The sequence below is a fragment of the Cyprinodon variegatus genome, unplaced genomic scaffold (assembly GCF_000732505.1).
Source record: "Cyprinodon variegatus isolate N-32 unplaced genomic scaffold, C_variegatus-1.0 Scaffold10, whole genome shotgun sequence".
NCBI classification, from domain to species: domain Eukaryota; kingdom Metazoa; phylum Chordata; class Actinopteri; order Cyprinodontiformes; family Cyprinodontidae; genus Cyprinodon; species Cyprinodon variegatus.
This window is the reverse complement of record NW_015150463.1, coordinates 2,808,511-2,829,289: the sequence shown is the minus strand read 5'-3', so window position 1 is coordinate 2,829,289 and position 20,779 is coordinate 2,808,511. Positions and strand designations below refer to the sequence as shown.

The 20,779-nt window shown below is 38.8% G+C and overlaps 1 protein-coding gene across 2 annotated transcripts; it reads right to left on the bottom strand.

Annotated features, from left to right (window-relative positions):
• Positions 1 to 420: 420 nt before the first annotated feature.
• hepacam (hepatic and glial cell adhesion molecule) lies at positions 421 to 19,897 on the bottom strand. 2 transcript variants are annotated; one of them, XM_015379096.1, is made up of 7 exons: positions 19,651 to 19,897; positions 15,598 to 15,945; positions 15,150 to 15,431; positions 8,368 to 8,464; positions 8,064 to 8,131; positions 4,954 to 5,024; positions 421 to 2,354 (listed from the first exon to the last, which is right to left on the bottom strand). In XM_015379096.1, the coding sequence occupies exons 1-7, from the start codon at positions 19,748 to 19,750 to the stop codon at positions 1,992 to 1,994; spliced, it is 1,329 nt and encodes a 442-aa protein (XP_015234582.1). In that variant the 5' UTR covers positions 19,751 to 19,897; the 3' UTR covers positions 421 to 1,991. The 2 variants fall into 2 exon arrangements, with proteins under 2 accessions (XP_015234582.1, XP_015234592.1); XM_015379106.1 differs by having other exon boundaries at positions 8,368 to 8,458; positions 19,651 to 19,896.
• Between the last annotated feature and the right edge of the window lie 882 nt (positions 19,898 to 20,779).

Below are 20,779 nucleotides of genomic sequence, written 5' to 3'. Positions count from 1 at the left end.
ATAGATCTCTTTAGCATCTTTTTTTAACATGATGATGATCTATGGCTTAAGAAAGCTGCTCCTTAATTTAGTCATTTGGCAAAATACAATTTCAAATTGGTGAACGACATAAAGAAAGATAAAATAAGATCAAAATTTTATAAATCTTGTTCAACTTTTTGGGTAAAAAGTGGAAAGGTTAATGAAAAGCAGCCAATCATTCATAATTTTTTTTACAAAGTGTAGTCTGGTCAGATTAAATGTTTGGGTGACACCTAGTGAAAGAAAGAAGAATTACAATGACATTATGTATCAAAATTTTACTTTCAGCTGCCTTAGCAAAGCAAAATATATATATATTTTTTTCTTAGCAAAAATGAAATTATGACGTGTTTGTCTCCATAAAATAAAGAATGACATATAGCTTGGAGGAGCTGGGGGATTTATTTATTTATAACATTCATGACTAAATACAACATATAGTGAAAAGCTTTTCATCCTTATGTTATAAAGTGACCTAATTTGGAGGGAAAAAACTGTTTAGTGTGTTGAAAGGAAAATAAACAAATACTTCAAAACAGAAACTATTAACCTCTAATAATATTGTGTGAAGGCCTCAGAAGTGGTGCCACATTTATTGGCACCCCATCTTACATTGGAGTAGCAAAATTTCTTAGGTTTTTCTTCTTGAAAAACAAACCATCAATCAATTTGAGTATAATTTGTTTAATGCTGGGATAATACCTTATTAAGAAGGACTAGTTAACAAAATCCCTGGTGCTAAATAAAACCTTTTAAAAATATATCTGAAGCCTTATTTTCCCCCAGATAAACAGTTAAAAGATTCTGAGGACTACATCCACTGTTACATTTGGAGGAGGCCCTCTAATGCTTTGGGCTTGTTTTTCCTTCAATAGCCCTCTGGAACCTTACTTGAGTGGATGATATCATAACATTTTAGTGTAAATAAACATTTAAAAAGAAATTTGGTAAACTTGGTAAGATGAACATTATAATGGACGTGCAAAGGGGTATGGTTAAAGATCCCTCTCTATTTATGCCATCATCTTGTCAAATTTGATAGAAATAGACAAAGTGCTGTCCTGCTAGGTAAAAAAAAGGCGCGATGGGATTGACGGGGCAAGTTTGACCTAAAAAAAAAATTTTTTTAACATAGGAATTATTCTCCTGAGTTTGCAAATTTATTTATTAATGATTTGGCTTTTTTTTTTTATTGTTGTTTGTCAAAAACTATGCTACAGCAACAAAGCACACTTTAGTTTATTAAGTTTTATATATCTTTAACATGGGTGCCAATAAATGTGGACTCTGTTTTGTAATTCATTTAAAGGTCCCATATTATTCTACATTTGAAAATAAAAATGTTAACAAGGCCCCCAGAGCATGTTTTTGCAGGGAAATTCCTCCTGAAGGGTGACCCCCCCTCACAACTCGCAACTATGACAACTGGTCAGAGCTCATAAAGATAGCCCAGGAGCACTGAATAATACATAAACTGAGAACCAAAGCTCGACCAATGGGCTGCTACAGACCGTTCTAGACAGCTAATTTCCCCTTATGACATCATAAGGGGCAGGAATATCAAACACAAATTTTTGAGCACACATCAGCTGAGAGGTGGAGAAAGACAATGATAGAAGTCAAAGTTTTTTTTTTTCATTTGTGAACCTCATACACAGGCTTCAGGACACATATAACTGTTACAAAAGGTTTGTAATGTGCATTTTGCATAATATGGGACCTTTAAAATCTGTAATTCATCATAGTTCAATCAAATTACAGAAAACTGAATTACAGGATAAGCTACATGCTGGTGGATAGGAAAATATTTTAGACTGACTTGTACCAGTTATTGTGCATAGTCGAAAGAAGTGCATCATAAATACTGGAACATAAAAAAGGTGAAACCCATCTGTCAGCCTAGAAAGTGGAATCCAAAGTAAACATACATTTTACATAATTCTGGGTGAAAACTATTATCACGATGGCTATCAGTGCTGTGAGGAAGTGAGAGTCTGATCGCTGGGATCTGAGCACTCTGCCTCCACAGGCAGGTGGCTCGTTGGGATGCCCACTGCAGGACGAACTCTCCTCACTGGGCTGAAACTGCGAGGGGACGATCCTGGGGAGTGAGCCGGGGAACAAACCGGACGTAGAATAGGAGCAGGAAGAGGCTGAGGGAGAGGCTGTGCCAGGGGAGAGGGGCTCCGGGGGTACCTGCGGGGTGTCGACCAGATTGGCCGCTCAGTTCTGTTGGTGGTAGGAGGAAGGACTGGGACATAGGTAGCAGGGATATTAATTTCTGATTGGATGGCAGTGTTGCCTGATGATTCTTCCAGATGCTCCAAAGTTTCCTTAATGAAGAAAACATACATTAGAGATTTTTTTCTTTTTATACATCCTTTGTGTAGCCAATAATCTTATACCCAAGAGAGCATTGCTGACCAGAAATATGTTTCTATAATTTTACCACTTTAAAAAAATTTTCAGGTTGCAAATATCATCATCAATGAATATTTCTGTTATGGTCTTTATTATAGGTCAATACCAAATATTGCTTCTTTGCAAAGTTGAAGGAAAATATTAAATAGTTGTCAAAATATATGGCCTGAATTTTAACTTCAGTCTTCAGTCAATAGACGGTAACCTCAAGTCTTACATTTATTTCCTTTACCTCTGACCTGCTTTGTTGTCCCTGCATATTTTACTTTGGGGATAGCCTTTTCAGGCTGTTCTGATCAATGCATCTTCTTCTGATATAAAATGTTCTCTATGGATTGTTTCAGAGTGAATCTTTATCAGAACCTGTAGGTGATTTAGCTTTGCAATTCTGGTTTTCTGTTGTTGAGTTTGGTGTTTCAATGATCTATAAGTTTTATTTTTAGTGGTATTTTTTAGTGTTTGCTCTATTCCGGAGAGACTAAGCATCTTGCTCTGCATCAGTAGTTCCACATCTGTTCATTAGCTAGCCTGTGTAGCATTAATCAATCTTACATCAAACTCCTTGCTTTAGTATCTCAGATGTCAGATCCCCTGATGTTTGTTCCAAGTCTATAAGCAGGTTGTCTTAAAAAACATATTTAACTCTCCTGTTTCTTCTGTCATCGCTGCTGAAACCTGACAGACTTATTCTTGCTGACTTTTAACACTGGCATTTTTCCCGCTACTCCTTTAGGAAGGGTTATTTCTACTTCTGCTTGATGCATTAACAGATCCTCTCACCTGAGCTGCAGATCTCTGAACCTCTCCCAGAGTAACCAAGTGGTACTTGAATTATTCTCTGCTAAGTACTTTCCTTACATAGAATGTCAGTTCAGGTAGAGGACCAAACCAAAGGTTTCTTTTTGTTGTTCTGTTTCAGATGTTGCCTCTAAAGGAAATTGTTTAAACTTTGTTTTATAAAGAAGTATTACGCTATAAGGCTGAGTACAAACATGATCCATACTTTTTACATTTCTGATAAAAAAAGAAAATAACAGTCCTTTTACTTTAGCTCAACATGAGTCACTTTGCATTTCTTTACCCTGTAAATGTCATCATCTGCCCTGATAGCTGACCTTAATTCTTCATGTCACCACCTCCCCAACTCTGTCCGATCTCTAAATATCACTCATCTCATCCACCTGCTTGTTCTGCTTTATATAAGGGTCAGCCCAGCTAGCGGGACCAGATCATTTTTTGTTGTTTCTTTGTTTCGTTAGTTTTAGGTTTTCCAAGGTTCGTGTCCCCATCCCTGGAGACCAGTGGTTTGAGAGGTTTTTAGTGTTTGTCTTGTCGTCTCCTGATTGTGTCCTGGCTCTTTCCCGCTGAGTGCTCTTGGTACCTGTTTTGGCTCGGCAGGGGGGAAGCTAGTTTAAAGTCCCCTAATCCTGGTTCCTAGGTGGGGTACAGTTCAAAGCTCTGCAGTTCACCCGGTACCATATCTTGTCTTTGTCCCTCAACCACTGAGCCTGCCTGTCTGTGCGTTTCTGTCTGAGGTCATATCTCGACTCCAGCCTGCTTTTTTTTTTTATAATGGAACTCTGAACCTGCCTTCATGCTCTGTGGATTCCTGGAACCCTGGATCTGTCTGTTCCTGCGTGGATCGGAACACCTGACTGGGCTGCGGACTCCTGGATTCCAGAACAGAGCTGATCTGTTTTCCCTGAACTGGATCGGATTCCTGCCTGCTTACTGATGTTGCTGCATCGGGGACACTCTGGGCAGCTCTGCGCTGCAGCCTGTTGGGCAGTCCATCGGCTAGATCTTCCCTTCCTCTGAGAGGATGGACTGAACTACTTAACCACGTAAGTGACTCACACAGAAAATCATCCCCCGTCAGATGATCGTGGTCACTTACCTGTGTTTCTCCCACCAGAGTGTCAGTGATTGGGCAGTGCTTCGCCTCCCCCCTGCAGCCGCTGCGGTCTGTGATCCACAGCTCTGCATCTGGTATGTTTTGTGTTGTTTTAATAAATGATTTGAACTTTCCCACTGTCTGTCTCACCTTGAATATCATCCGTCCCCGTTTTCATGACAGTAAAATACCAATGAAATTGTGGGCAGTTTGACAAAATGTAAAAAAACTTCAATGGATATTAAAACTTACAAAATTCTATCTAATCTCCTGATTTTTCTTTTAACTAACTGTAATATTACAACTCTTAAACTGACTTTACAGCCAGGGCATTATGTAAATGCAAACTGATTAAAATATCGAGTGCATTTGTTGAAAAATAATACATCAGAAAAAGTAGCTCTTTATTCTTGGATCATTTAAGTAATTACTTGCATAACCACATATTAAACTAAAATGATAATGAATTTGAATTTACAATTTTTGTGAATGTCACCAATGGCCTATTAGACGGTTTAAGATTATGCTTTAAGATTTTAGTCAATTTCAAACTCAAATATACAATATTATGAGGATGTACTGATCCTAAATCAAGGGTTTGAAAATAAGAGACTCACATCTTCGTTGAGAACATAAAGAGGCATAGGGCTCCTTCGGCCAAGAGTAGTTGGCTTTGGCACCACATCAACTGCAAAAGAAAAACCTTTTAGAGAAACCTTTTATGATTTAGACAGAGAAATGGCTCTGACTGATTAATGAATGCATAATACATACACACTAGAATATTCATACTTTTTAGTCTGGGAAGTTTCAGTCTAAGTAATTCTAAGTACAGTATTAGAGGTTTGTAAAAAATATATTTTTGCTTTTTAGACAGAAGATGTCTAAATGTTGAAGATGTCCAGGATTCTGATTAAAATTGTCTTTAGATATTATTTGTTGTTGTGCACAACTATTTCCTAGACCAAGGTGTTTTGTTTTAATCCACATATTCCTATTTAGTGTCAGTTTCTGAGTTTCTCAGTCTCTTTTGATTAGTTCCTTTTTTTGGGTTTGAGTTTTGCTTTCGGTGTTTTAATTGAGGTACAGCCATTCAATGAATCAGTTACCCTTGTTTGTTTTCCCTTGTGAAGTCAGTTGCAGTTGTTTCCATTCACTCATGTTTCTATGGTCCCAAAATTAGCTCTCACTCCTCTGGGTATATGTCTCCAATTATATTTTCTCCTGATTGATTCTGCTGGGTCCTAGTGTGGGTCTTCCTCCATGTTTTGAGCCATTTTTTATGTCTTAACGACATAAATACCTGGATGACTCGCAACTTTCTGCTCTTAATGCAGACAAAACACAAGTTATTGTCTTAAGACCAGTCTTTAAAAAAAAGAAGCTGATTAGTCAGTTGCTTTATTTAGATGGGATTAAATAGATCTCAGTTAATAAAGTAAAAAAAAACCTTTTGTGTTACATTTGATCATCACCTGTAATTTAAACCCTATATCTAAGAGGTTTCTAGAATTTCCTTCTATCATCTCCAGAATATTGCAAAAATTAGAAATAACCAGGGGTGAAGCTGAGAAATTAGTCCATGCATTTGTTACTTTTAGGCTGGACTATTGTAATCCTTTACTATCAGGAAGTCCACAAAATTGAGTTAAAAGCCTTCAGCTGATCCAAAATGCTGCAGCCAGAGTTCTGATGAAATTTAAAAAGAGAGATCACATCTCTCATATCCTACCTTTTCATCATCGGCTTCCTGTTAAATCCAGAATAGAAAAAACAAATCCTCCCTCTCACATATAAAGCCTTAAATGGCCAAGCTTTATCTTATATCAGAGATCTGGGTGTACATAGATCAGGCTCATTAGAACCAACTACCTGTTTTAATCCATGAGGCTGACACCCTGTCTACTTTAAGGCTAGGGTTAAAATTGTTTTTTCTTCAATTTTTTGATAAAGCTTATAGTTAAAGTGGCTCAGGTTATCCTGAGCTACCTTGATAGTTATGCTGCTATAGCCTTAGACTACTGGAGGACATAGAGACCATTTTTTTTTGTTTTTTATCATTCTGCTTCATTCTATCTCTATTCCCCCATTCTGCATTATTTGTTAGTTTAACCTCTAACTGTATGCTCTTCCTGCTTTTTGTCATCATATTGGCTTTATCTGGTCTGCTCCTATTTGACTGTGACACCCATCCGGAGAGAAATATCAGCTGGCTTGCTGTTATCAACACCTTTGTTTATAGATGTTGGAGCTTGGCCTGTTTCTTAGTGTAGTCCTGTTTCTCTGACTGTGACTAACTGTATGTGCTCTATTTCATCCTCTGACATTAGAGCTGGCTCAGAGCTTGTCTACCTTGCTCCTTGAACCCCAGTCGGCCACGGCAGATTGCCATTCACACTAAGCCCCGTTCTGCTGGAGGTTTCTTCTTGTTTAACAGGAGTTTTTTTTTTCTCTCCACTGTCACTACATGCATGCTTTGAGTGAGAGATTGGTGTCTAGTCAATGAGAATCACCTGGTTTTGCTTAGATAGGAAACTTTGAACCAGTCTGACTGTATGATCTGGTTGTATTTTCTCTGTAAAGTGCATTGAGATTATATGTGTTGTAAATTAATGTTACATGATTAAACTCAATTGAATATAATTTTTCATTGGTATTGGCTTCTGCCTCTTATCTACTCTATTTGAATTTGCTTTAAATTCACCTCCAAAAAAAACAATACATTCCAAATTTCACCCCTATCATTGATCTATACACTTTGTATTTTTTTATGATTAATTAGAAATTTATATTCCACTTAGTTTACTCTGAGATGCACACAAGAGCATGTGGCATCTGTGTCTTGGTTTAAAAAAAACTGCTAACAGCAGGAACTTTAGGATTTTTTTTTAAATATCTTTAAATATCTTATGTTCCCTTAACTTAATATTGAAAAATCAATATTTGCAGGTTAAGATTTTACTGTCGATTGGATCTATGCTTCAGAATTTATTTACAGTCAAACACAAATAGGAGTTACATTTTAGAGATTTAAATCCAGATATTCTAAATCAAGCAGGCATTATTTAGAAGAATATAGTGAGCAGAACATATATACATATAGGTAATTAAGGCCTGATCTACTAAAGATTTGCATGGATCATTGTGTTTGTATAATGAATAAAAAGCTTTCCCAAGTTTTCTGACTGATATATAATAACTTAAATAACACTTTTAACTTTAGCTTTAAACATTTGGACATTTTAAATGTCTTTACTGTTTTTTTACAGTACTTTGAAAGACTTATATGGGAATTGCATTATAAGTAATACTAATAATTATTATTTGGGTCATTTTTATCATCATCAATGTAACCTTCAACTTGATGCCTTTAAAACTTGATATTCATTCTACTGCCAGCAGAACAAAAAAAAATTTTTTTTATTCACATACGGAATTTAATACTTGTCATTTAAGGTATTTTTAGATAAGTCATTTCTGTGCAAAAAAGATAATTTGATGTCAAAGTACTTCCAATAAGATTTTTTATGTTAAATGTGCACTAACAGTCACTAGTAGTACACATATGACATGTCTTTGTGATCTACGAAGACTTTTAACATTATGTTGATGAGTTATGGATGATTGGATCAAACCAATTGCCAAACCCAAAAAAGAAAAAAAAAAAAAAAAAAAATTTTTAAATATCACTGTAGAAAATAAAAAGAGAGTTGAAGCTGTGTCTCACCATCATGGCCATTGTCACCTTGCTCCATATAAACTGGAGCTCTTTGGGGAACAGGTCGATGCTTCTTCCTGTAACAAGACCGAAGAAATATTAAATTATGCCCAAATATTTTCCAATCTTTCGCCATAACTCAGGCACAGTAAGTGCCATGTTTTTTGTTGTTTTTTTTTCCAACACAGGGCTACTTTAAATTCTTGTCACATCATTGTATGCTTTAGTTTAGTTAGAGTAGAATAAAAAAAAGAAGTTAAGAGAGGAAAAGAGGTGGAAACCAAGGGAAAAAAGATAAAAGAACAGTTCTTACTTGGAAGGTTTCCAGCAAGCACACACTGTAACCAGGGTGATTAGGAGGAATATTCCCCCGGTGGACAGGATGATGTATAACGAGCTCCGTCCTGAACCAGATTGATAGACAGAGAAAAAACAGAGTAGGAAAGCCATTAATAAAAGTTAACGAAAGTTCTCTAAAATTTACAGCAGCTACCCAATTTTAATCAAACCTAATTAGTAATTTCCTTTTTTTTTTTTTTACATATTTTATTCACAGGGATATTGAAACTGTGTTGGAATGACTTGGATGTCCGTCTGAGTCTTTGTGAAGTACTGCTATGTATGCAGAGGGAATATGGAGCATGTCTGAAGGCCCGTAGCTGCCTGCTCATGCAGCACATAACAGAACAGCAATAATGAAGTCAGAATTACTAATGCTCACTGAGGCAAAGTATCCTCCCCACCTGCCAACTTTTCCGTCTCCCTCCTCATAAATAACTCTTCATTCATTGGATTAGACTGCCTCACCCTCTCACGCTCTCTCTCTCTCTCTCTCTCTCTCTCTCTCTCTCTCTCTCTCTCTTTCTCTCTCTCCCTCTTGAGGCAAACCCTCTTACAAACACAGCCGTGATTTGCACTCGTAAACAACATTGTTAGGGAGGCCTGTATGCATGTGTACTGTTGGCCTGAGCTGATTGCTTTGATGGGCTTCCGAAAATGTTTAGTAAACAAAGTACTGACTGGCCTGATATATCCGTAGGTTTTTGCTATTTTGCCACCAAGAGGGAATATTTAAACTTCTGAAATGGTCCTCAATCTTTATTTGTCTTTTCTAGATGTCTTCTAAAGAGTTTATATAGATCTCTGCTTTACCACTCAATTTTAGTCTAAAGTTGTGAAGTTTCTTTTTATTCTGGGGACTAAAGGCTGCTGGACACATGGGCTAAAAATTAACAAATTCAAAGACTTCTCTAAAACTGGATTTTATGCAGTTTGTTGTCAACAACATGAACATTTTTTATGTAGTTAAAGTTAAAGACTGATTTAGAAACTTTTGTAGTTTAAAAAATATCTTTTATGAGCTAACTAAGAGTGAGCATCAAGCAACACTTCAAGAAAGTATTCTTCCCCTTTTTACACAATTGTAGCTTTCCTAAGCTCATAAAAATGGACTTGGGAAAAAGTTATTTCCTCATTTTCTCCATACTCATCATAAAACTGTTGGGCCATAAACCATGGTATCAATTTTGGGCATTGGGGATGCATGTCAATGCTGATATTGTCCATGATCATCAGTGTAGGAACATGCAGTTTTGCTCAGCTTTTGGTCTCCTCTCCAAATGCAGCAAAAAAAAAACCTTTACAAAGCCTCTTTCCCAATGAAATAAACAGGTTAGCACAGGGTTTTCAAACATGGATGGACCCGCTAACAATTGCCATTTGGCTCCCTGCTCATTGCCGCAAAAACCTGGTCTGCTGGACAGCTGCGTAGCCCTGCGTGTCTGGTGATACTAGACACGCAGCAGTGATAGACAGAAAAATATATCATCAATGTTATCACTGGGTTAGCATTGTTGATGTCATCAGTGCAACAAAAATCAGGAAAGTAAACAATGGAGAGCAACATGGAAGGGAGGCAGAACATAGTAAGTGTGCTAAATCTCTCTCAACATATCTCTGCCGTGTTTATCAAATGTAAGCAGAGTTCTTCGGCTTGTTAGATCAGATGTGACTGGCTTGATGTTGTGACCTACATTTTTTTTTTATCTCAATGGTACCATGAAAATTAGCGTGTTTACCGTTTGAAGGCAATTAAACCCAGGTTGCTTGCTGAGCCAATTGACCTGGGTCAACGTGGGTCAGTGAGTCATTCCTACTGCCACTAAAAGCTGATAGTTTGTAGGTTCCAACTTTTTTTGGCCAGTGGCAAAGGTGTAAAAAACACTCCCATAGGATTATGCACTCCTCACCCCCACAGTGCTTTAAGGACAAAATTACTTCCTTATGCCTTTCTAATTCTATTTCGGTTATCTGTTTGACCATGATTTAAGCTCGATTCACACTTTTTTGTCCTAGCATACAGCAAGTTTGGCATGTGTTCACAGTACAATATTTGTCTGAATATTATTTGATTAAATAACATATCAGCAACCCTTTCTAGGGGTTGCTCATTAAATATATCTTATTTGCACAACAAATGTAGTTTAAAAAAACCTACCATCAAGTAAAAATTGACTATTCATTCCTACTGTAGTTTGCAAAAAATGTTTTTCAAGCTTACTTTTTGTAGTGATTTAAATTCAAGTCTATTTCATGTATCTGCTTCTTTATTGTTTATATTCACTTTGTGTGGCAAGTTCTCTGTGTTTTCTAATAATTTTTATTTTGTTTAAATTATGACTTGTGATCTGATCCAGTGTCACTGTTCTTTACATTCTGCCCCTGTGTATCATTCTCCTTTTCCCTCAGCTCTTATTTTTCTCAGCTGTTGCTTGTTTTTACCTGATTTCTCTCACCTGCTCTCCATGCCTTTTCTTTTTATGCCCCAAGTTCTTGGCTTGTTTTGATGATTAAATAATTGTTTCTTTTAACTTTCCTTAAATGAAACAATGTCATTAAATGTTTCGTTCTGCTGTTGTTTGCTTGCTACTGGGATCATGCAAACAAACATTAATTTAAATGCAAATGATTAGCAAAAAATATACATTTAAACAAACCTTAAGAGCAATATTGATATTATTATTTTTGTTGAAATCAAATGTAAATATAGTACCCAACCAGTGGTTAGTTTCTCCTGATCTTGAGAGTATCATTTAAACTGACACTAATCAATTTTTGAATTTATTTTTAAGGTTAGATAAAACACATCATTTAAATATCCCATGTATGCAAAATGGAAGATATTGTGTTATAAGTAAAAAATACTTCACATTTTTAAAGTATTCTAATGCAAGTGGGATCAAGTTGCATCAGTTTAAAAAAAAGGGCAATTCAATTGTCTTAATGGTAATAAATGAGGTATCTGTTTAAATAAAACATTTTGTTAACCCCAAAAGGGAAGCTAAAAAAATTGAAAAGGGACACAGATTGCTATTTTTAATATAAAAACTAGACCAAAGAATTTTGAATTTCTCATTAAGATGCATTACCAAACCATTATTTGTTTATACAATTTACCTAAACACAAAGGAAGTTACCTTTTAACTATGGTTCTGTGAATTCCTTTTGAATCCTTGGTGAATTCACCAAGAAAACCCTTTGGTTAGATTATTTCACTGGATGGAGAGTGGGCAGAAGCACTGTAAACGGCGGAGCCTCATACAGTAGTTCAGCTGGCCATACATTCGTAAAGGCATCCATCCCTAGTGGGGTGCTGGCCTCTCCCTGGGAAAACCACAAGGGACAATGCGTACAACTAGGCAAAAAGATTGACTTGGGCCATACTAAGGTTATCCCATATCTGGTTAACCACCTATGGATGCAATCCCCATTCCCCTGGGCAAAGCCTCTAAGGGGACAGATAATCTGCCACAGAGTTCCTCATCCTAGAACCCTTTTCTGCAGATGCAGCTGGGGGTCCATGTGGAGGCGGTTGAACCACCTCTTTAAGGGGCATGGATGAAGCAGCCCCATAGGTCTCAGAGCTGAGGCTGCCACCAACATCCACAGCAGGCTCAACCATTGTCTGACTTGGAGTGCCACTCCCACATGAAAGGACTGGACCACAGAGGGTGAATCCTATCTATCCTCCTGGTGAGGAGACGGGCCAGCATGGACACGAATCCAAGTACATACTGATAAAGACTGCCTGCTGTGCTGGGATCAGAGCACTCCTCTGATTGTTCACCGCTATCCCAAGAATATGTCTCTAAATTTGACGCTCAGGAGAAGGGGAGAAATAATAGCCAGTATTCTGGCTATCCTTTGTCCCCTTTGTCTGGCTATTCATGACATAATTTTTACTGCTGACCAGTACAGGGGGCTCAAGACTGCCTTCATGCACTTTGTGAAGATTCCAGGGGCCAAAGAAAGCCTGAATGGCAGTACCAAAAAATGTGTATGCTACGCCGAGAAAGGCAATCTGCATATACCTCTAGATTGAAACATGCTAATATGCATTTTTCAGGTCAATGGATGTAACCTACTTTCCTGGACAGATTATCTGAAGGATATTAAACATGTAGAGCATGAGAAAAGAAAGAAACTTCAAGAAGCAGCACCCTGAGGTCCAACACTGGCCAAAGGGAACCCTCCTGGTGGAGTAAAAACCTTCATCCTGCAGCCATGGTGGAACAACCGCTATGGCCTCTTTGTCTAGAAGAGCTTGTATTTCCTGCAGCAGGACTGTAGCCCCATGCAGGATCAGTGACCAAAGTCACCCACTTCAACCTATAACCGCGCATCATAGTTTTTGACACCCATGCATCGCTGAAGTGGGTCTCCCAATAGGCCAGTTGCTGTTCTGAAAACATCCCCACTGTTAGGAGCCCTCTGGCTGCTTTCTGCCTCCTGCCCTGGCTTCTGGGGGGGTGCCGGCTTCTCTATGGCCCCACCACAGTCCCGCGAGTTGGAGCCTCCTCCACCCGAGACTGACGCCAAGCTCCGCCATAGCCTGGCTCTACTTCCCAAACTGTGGAGAAGCAGCAGTCTGAAACTGACTGCGTGGGTCCCGTACATTGTACATTGTGAGTTGGGGGTTTCATGGCCCCTTGGCGACCACTCCAACATTCCGGGGCCCCTTTGATTGCCGATGGTGCTTCAGCACCCTCTCTGCCTCTGGTCCAAACAGCCGTTATGGGACCACAGGCATCCTCCGTAAGCTCTGCCTAAAGTTTTCAGAGATCAGGGCCTGTGTCAACCAGACCTGATGTCAGGTGACCACCAGGGTAGACAAAAAGTGACCCAGTTCCCTGGCCATGAGCCCAAAGGCCTGCAGGGCCATATAATTAGTATTACTCAGTGCTGCACCTGCTGTGCCCTGCTGCAGCATCTAGGACTAAGCCAGCAGCAGAACGGAGAGTGTGTTTACAATATATGCCATTAGAGCTGCAATGTTTTAAGCTCAGCACAAAAAGTTGTCTATCACCCAACAATGGGCACTTAGAGAGCTCCTCATCTAAAGAAAAAAACCAGAAAGGTGATGCAGCAGTCCATTGGGAGCATGCGGTTGCACAAGGGCACTAGGATCTGTGCATCCCTACCATGATGGGAGAGGCACCTAGGATCTGTTCTCCAATGTTGAATCTCCTCCAAGAAGGCCAGAGATGAAGGGACCTGAAATGAAGGTGCCACTGAGACCCTGTGGAAAAAGGGATTTCTTGCAGTATGAGTCACCCATGTATCGTCCAGGCTGACCCTGGCCAAGGTTTCCATAATAATTGCCTGATGCTTACATGGGTCTTCCCCTGGGTCAGAGCTCACTGAAGTCCTGGGGAAATTCCCCAATTGTTCATGACCTTCCAAACTCCTGACCACGAGGGTCTGGGAGTTGTGTCCTTAATCCCTGAGGTATTGTAACTCAGAATTAGAGGCCTTAACAGAGATTCCATTGTCCTCTGGATCCTGCTCCGCTTCCCAGGATACCACTTGGGGTATAGGAATCAGCTCTGGAACTTTGAGTTAAGCCATGAACTGCTCCAACTCAGTCCTCAGAGAGGGCTTCCTGGCTAGATAGATGCTCCTGCCAAGATGGGTGTTGCAGTCCAGTCCTCTTCCTCTGCTGACTGTGATGCTTGCAAGCTCTGCTGCAAATGGTAAATTCTCCACCTGATGTAGCCTGTCCTCTCTGACAGACAACAGCAGGATACTGCAGTTCATGCATGGGTCTGTCAGACCTTCCCTGAGATGACCCATGCCAAGCATTTGGGGCACAGAACATGTGCATCCTCTACTTGGAGGGTGATTCCACAGAGGGCGCACAAAAGCAACCCGTACAAATGTATAAAATGAGGGCAGGCACCAGGCAAACTGAGCATGGACATGTAAATGTAAATATAATGTGACCACACACACGCCTGCGGCAACTGGATAACCTGTGAGGGCCTTCAATGAAAGCTGAGGGGGGAAGCAAGTGCCAGCAGAAACAACAGTCACAGCCAGAGTCAGATGAGCCTTCCACAGCAGGACACTCAAACAAACACACCAACAAACAGACATGTCAACCACATCCTTAGAGGGCTCCAAAGCACTCCGACTAACAAGCCACAGGCTGGATGACTTCGAAAACACCAAAGGTGTACATACCTCTCTAGACCTACCATTACCAATAAGCTCAGAATCACTGACTTATGGGAACAGTCGACAGTGAGAAGAGCTATTTATAGATGCGCATCCAGGCGGGCTACTTGTCTTGTGCATGACTCTGTTTACATACAATCACAACCTACGCAGAGCTTGAGGAGACATCTACTCTGTTTAATACCACTGACAGTCAGGAAGGAATTAAACACCAAATTATCCTTTTACTTTGGTTGTTTTTTCAAAATAAAATAAGTTTTTTTACTCCTTCTAGTTTATTGGACTTAAAACAATGTTTTCTATAATTGTAACTTTCTTAAGTTTTCCACTAGGTTTTTAGAACTTGATACATTGATGAGTGCTGTTGGAAGATGTATATATATACAAATTAACATTTGATGTAACTTTTCATCCGTCCTAAGCTTCTGAAATCCTAAGGGTTGAGAAGGAAATAGTTTAAGATACATTCATAACACACAAAAATGAATTGCAACTTAAAAAGTTTTTAAATGTCCATCAACTCATTCTAAATATGAAATTGTGTTACAACAGCTTCTATTGGTGTAACGTATCACCTACTGTAGACAGTGAGCCGAACAGGGATGCTTTTCATGCTGCTGATGGGGTTCTCCACTGTGCAGGCATAGATGTCATCATCAGACATCAGAACACGAGAGATAGTCAGCACCTTCTGGTCGTGTGAAAGCAGCAGGCGTGTGTCGTTGGTCAGCACCTTCCCTCCTTTCAGCCAACTGTAGATTGGCTTTGTGCCATTGTCATGGGAGCAGTGGAGGTTGAAATGCTCACTGTACTCAAGGACTGAGGAGGCCATCATCTGGATGTAAGGTTTTGTCACAGGAACTAAGGAGGATAAAAGGATTACAGTACAGGACAGCCAAAAATAAATTAATATAATATATTTATATGATGAATATATTTAGTATATGTTATAATTCTTCCCCATATTTTAATTTGTACTTCATAAAGCCCTAAAAAACAATCTGGTATAAAAATGTCATATGAATACCATCCACAGTCAGCTCGATGTAGTGCTCTCCAGTGAATGTGTCATCTGTGATGGAAATTTCGACCTCGTACATTCCTTCGTCTGATAGCTGCAGTCTTTGAAGCTGCAGGGAGCCATTCTCAAACACCAGGATGCGATTACGATACTCAGGCCTTAGGTTTCCAATTATTTCTGTGCCGATTGACTGAACGACAGTGACAGGCTTCACTTTGTCCTTCTTCACCTGCCACTTGATGACAGGTTTGTCAGAGCTCCTACTGGAGTAGCTGACCGACAAAAGAGCCTCTCTGCCCACCGTGCCCCTCACCACCTGGGTCTGGCTGGTCACGTTTACTCCCAATGCCTTCCCTGTAAGGCAAAGACGCTGGTGAGATGAAAGCTGAGGAGAAAATGTATGTCTTGACAAAGTAATTATACCTGATTAATGTTTTAAGAATACTCCTGGGATACAACCAAAAAGGAAGTAGTTCTGTTAGGGTTCTTGTAGACAAGCCAACACAATGTGTTGTAGAATTGTGAAGTGAGAGAAGTTTGAAACAATTGGGCTCTTCTTTAATTCTGTTTATTAAAGAACTTTTTAAAAAGGGTGATCAACATGTATATTCAGCCTTGGTAAGTCAATACATTTCTGGGAATCTTTTCCTCAACTATTACAGGTGAAGGTCTTTTAGCCTGTTGGTCACTGTCAGCTTTGTACACTCCATTCTTTTAAGTATAAAATAGTCAAAATTCAGTCAGACTAAATACATATTTTCTTTGATAATTCCTTATGCTCATTCCATCGATATACAGTAGACAACTTTTACTGTTATTTTGTATACACAGTGTATAAAGATGATTCCTGTGGTACCATATTGCCTCCACTTACCTTTACCCCAAGTATGATCTGTACATGGTATTATCCCACACATTAGTGTTCCACCATACACAGTCTACTGGTGGGGTTTAATTTTGGCCTTATCGTGCCAAAGCACTTCTTTCCAAAAACTTTAGCAAAGGGCTTTACTTGACACCAGCTCCACATAATACTCCACTTCTAAAGTGATATTTGTTGAGTGTAGTTAAACTTCAATAGATTACCTATAAAAAGCTCTGGATCTCTGCAGCTGTTCCAAAGACACAAGGGGGCTTTTCACTGCCTCTCTATTTAATGCCCCCCCCCTTTTCATAAGCTTGTGGTTATGTAATACTCTTGCCATGTTGTGCAGTGAAATGAGTGCAACCTGTGTCTTTTTAAGGGCACCAACGTCATAATTAATGCTGTTTGAAAAAACAAAACTGTAGGAATGGGGAGTAATATTACAAATGAGTAACTTTAACGAAAAGTCCAAAGTTTCCGATACATAACTAAAAAGACAGAAATTTAAGAATATTTTTTAATGTTAAGTAATGTATTGGAATACTTAAAAAGAAAACTTTTTCACAAACTTATCACAAAACTGGATTGCCTTTCCTGCAAGCGACAATTATGGACCTTGGGTTTAAGTTAAAACTATTTAATTCTAAGGGAGATTCTGCATAGCGTTACAGGGTAGTCAGCGCTTTGTTCAAGCGTTCTTTGGAAGAAGGAACTATAATAAGTTTGGTCTATTAATGGAAGGCAGGTGAGATTGTTATTTCTGACAGCTTTTACTGTGACAGGTAAATGATGATCCAGTGGAAGGTAAGTATCCACAGAAGTCAGGTGAAGAGAGGGCTGGTTTGAGAATTGCTTTGGTGTGGGAACTTTTGTTTGGAGAAGCTGCTGCAGAGCAAGAACATTGGAGGGTGAAAAGGCAGTTGGTTCAGATTTTGGTAGCTGCATCTCAGGAGTTGATTAAGCCTTTAAATGAGCTGGGGATCTGTGAGAGCACCAGAGGAAGGGGTCTAATTTATTGGCAAGGACAGTCTGATCAAAACGTGAGGTAAGAGTCCAAGATAACAGTAAAGATTGTCAGACGTTCTCCCAAAAAAGTATCCCTCTTAAGCTATTTGATTGCCACTGATGATCTACAGCTGCTGCTCCTTACCTGCTAATCACACCCTGCAGAGGGAAAACAACACCAAAACAAACCCAGCCTAGCACACAGCCTCAGCACAAGTGGAACATAATGCAGATTTATGCTAGTTGTCAGCTTCCAAATACACAAACAGTGGAAAAAAGTTATTGCACATTGGAAAATCCTGATCAGGGGAGCTGAAGCAAAATGAGTAATAAACAGCAATGGAGACAGCAGAAGGTAAACAGCATTAAAGTAAAAAAGATTAAAGAAAAAGAACAAACACTAAAAAAATACATTAGAGTAACCACAGCTGCAATTAAGCAGCTTCCAAAACAATCCAAACGGATTGCCAAAAGAAAACCAAAAACAGGGCCCCATGCATTGCAAGAAAATCAAAAGCAATAGTTTTATCTATTTAAGGGTGGATCCTGGTTCATTTGGTTATAAAATCACACTTTTCACTTTTAAGGATATTTGAAGCCAAAGGAATCATGGTCTATCTTTTTTAACTGATTTTTTTTTTTTTTATGTAATTGGCTTCAATTTAAATAGTCCTCTGCTGTTGTTTTCAACAAATTTTTGTGTATCATATTGTATTTTAGACCCTGAAAAAGGACTGCAAAGACCAACATGCATGCTAAACAAAGCAAATGATACAGCTCCCTCACTGTTTTTGGAGTTATTTGCTGGTTGGTTTTTGTCTTGTTATCCAAAGCAATTCAGAACAAATGTACATAATGTTTGCAATTTTTGGACACCTGATATAATGAGCAAATGTGACAAATATTTTTAGCTCATTCCTTATATTATTTAAAAAAAGTATATTTTCAATTTTAAGGACAGTGGCCAACATGAGTGATGTTAACATAAAAAAAATGAGAAAGTGAAAGGTTAAGCAGCAAACTAATAATGCCTTTTTAAAATAAAACATGAAACTCTTTAACAAGATCCCTCTTTTTACAACACCTTCCTTTTTAGTCAGTGGAGTTAAGAGCTTCAAACAAACATGATAATGCACAGCTGCTTTTAATTGATCGTACATATCTCAATCAATAATCTTCTCAAACACTCCCTTTTGGAATTTCCCATGACCTCTTAGAGTGAGAGAACAAGCATTGCACTAATTTTGATTTGTGTTCCCCAGTTATTACCCACCTCCTGCGAGCTTACAGGGATAAAGTTCTCTAATGTAAGCCACATTTTACCTTTACAATGAAGCCCTGTCTTGGAAACCAAACAAAGCAAAGCTATTATGTTCACAGTGGAGGTAGCTATAATTTAGCAGTAGTTGGGTACATGGAGGCCCAAACATTGGCTGTGAGCCTGTTTAGGGACATCCTACTGTTAGGCTCCAGTGATGGAGAGATCAGCCTGAGAGGGACGGAGACTCGGTGGCGCTCTTTTACAGATAGGCAGTTAGCAGGGCATCGCCTCATTGCTGTGGTAACCATTTGGTCCCCTTGACAAGAGTTGCCAAGGCAATAACACAAAGGGCACGATTGTTGCAATGAGTTTCCTCCCTTGAAAAGCTCAAGCAAGAGAGAGAGAGGCTAACAGAGGGAAATTCTTTGTCACTGGTGAAGCTGGAGATAGACACAGGATCCAGTGATTCTAAACAAATCTGGCTTGCTTGGGTAAACTGGGCCCTTGGTACTGTTAGGAAGTAACTTTTCATAGTTATTTCTTTGGAGTGAACTGATAAAAAAATTCCTCATGAAAAGCAAATCCTCCTCCAATTCACAGCCTCTTATCCTATTTTTCTTTTCTTTTTTTTTTCTTTTTACTCACTCTTGACCTTGTATTGTCCCCTTCATGCGCTCTCTCACCAGCCACTTCAAGTTCTTTTTGAGCACAAAATGGAAATTCAACAAATCCATTTTGGAAAAAAAAAGGAACACAAAAGGGGAAAAAAAATCTCTGAAGTCCAGTTAACTTGTTAATTATCTCCATTATAAAAACCATGTGAGGTATAAAACAAAACTGACACTTTGTTTTGCCACGTAATATCTTTTTAAGATTTTCTGTAATCTTGGTTAATTTTGTTAATTGTACGGCAGATATTTGTACCTACCTGTAAAGAGGAGGAGGAGAAGGAGGCAGAAGAATGTCAGAAGTGAAGGAATGTCCCTGAAGTTGTCACTTTTAGAGGAGGGCTTCCTCTCCACCTTCATCTTGTGTCCTGGGCAGAGTCTTTCTCCCGTTTATTGAGCATGGTTTATCCACCCTGGGCACGTCTCAGTGGCACAGCACTCTCTCCACTGCTTGCCTGCCTCCAACTCTGGCCTCTGCCTGGTCACACTGAGCCCCACTCTCCCCACAGTACCCCACTCACAGCCAACAACAGCCAACTGTGTGTGTGCATGTTCATGTGACACTGAGACAGCATGTATAGAGCAGATCTGTCCTTTTTATCTTCTTAACTTTGAACTTTTAAAAGGACCTATGGTGTATTCTATTACTTTTAAATCATGTAAAACGTAAAGTAAAAGAAAGAATATTATATGTTAAGTTATTTACTTTGTGCTCTTGAAAAAACCTACAAAATATTTCATAAGTCTTGCCTTTGTCTCCCTTCTGCTTTGAACAAAAGCAAAAACACTTCTTTATAATTAAACATATAGAAAATAGAAAAATTGTGAATCTTTCTATTGCATCCTTTGTGATCAGGTAAATCAATCTTTCATCGTTTTCCCTTTACAAGCACTAAAGTTTTACCCAGATTTTGTGTCATATGACAGCAAAACACCCGGAAACATGCACTTGTGATGCTTTTGTTGAATGGTGTAATATAATAACAATTAGTATTTACACACTGGCCCTCTTCTTAATTTTCCTCCATTGCAATATTTCCACTATTCTACTTTTTTTTCTATGTATCAATTCAAGCTTCACTTATTTCCTAAATTAGGGCAATTCTAAAATGAATGGAAGATTTTGGATGTAATCATATTTCACACACAATCTGTTAAAAAAAAACCCAGTCAAAGTGCATGCCAAAATCGTTGATCTTCAGATTGTATTTGTAAAAATAAATAAATAAAAAAAGCCCAAATATGGAAAATTTCAAGTTTTTGCTTTTGCAAGGGAATTTACCTCTTTGAATTTTTTACACTAAAATCAGCCCTAAAATGGCCAAAACTAAAGAGCTATACTTACTCTGTCCTCTTGGTGGAGTAGAGGCTGTAGCCTCTTCTTTGAGA

Coding starts and splice junctions, on each gene's coding strand:
- hepacam (XM_015379096.1), bottom strand. CDS start 19,750: ATGAAGGTGGAGAGGAAGCCCTCCTCTAAAAGTGACAACTTCAGGGAC. Junction 15,432..15,597: donor CATCGAGCTGACTGTGGATG/GTATTCATATGA, acceptor TATCCTCCTTAG/TTCCTGTGACAAAACCTTAC. Junction 5,025..8,063: donor AGGTGACAATGGCCATGATG/GTGAGACACAGC, acceptor TTTCTTTTGCAG/TTGATGTGGTGCCAAAGCCA.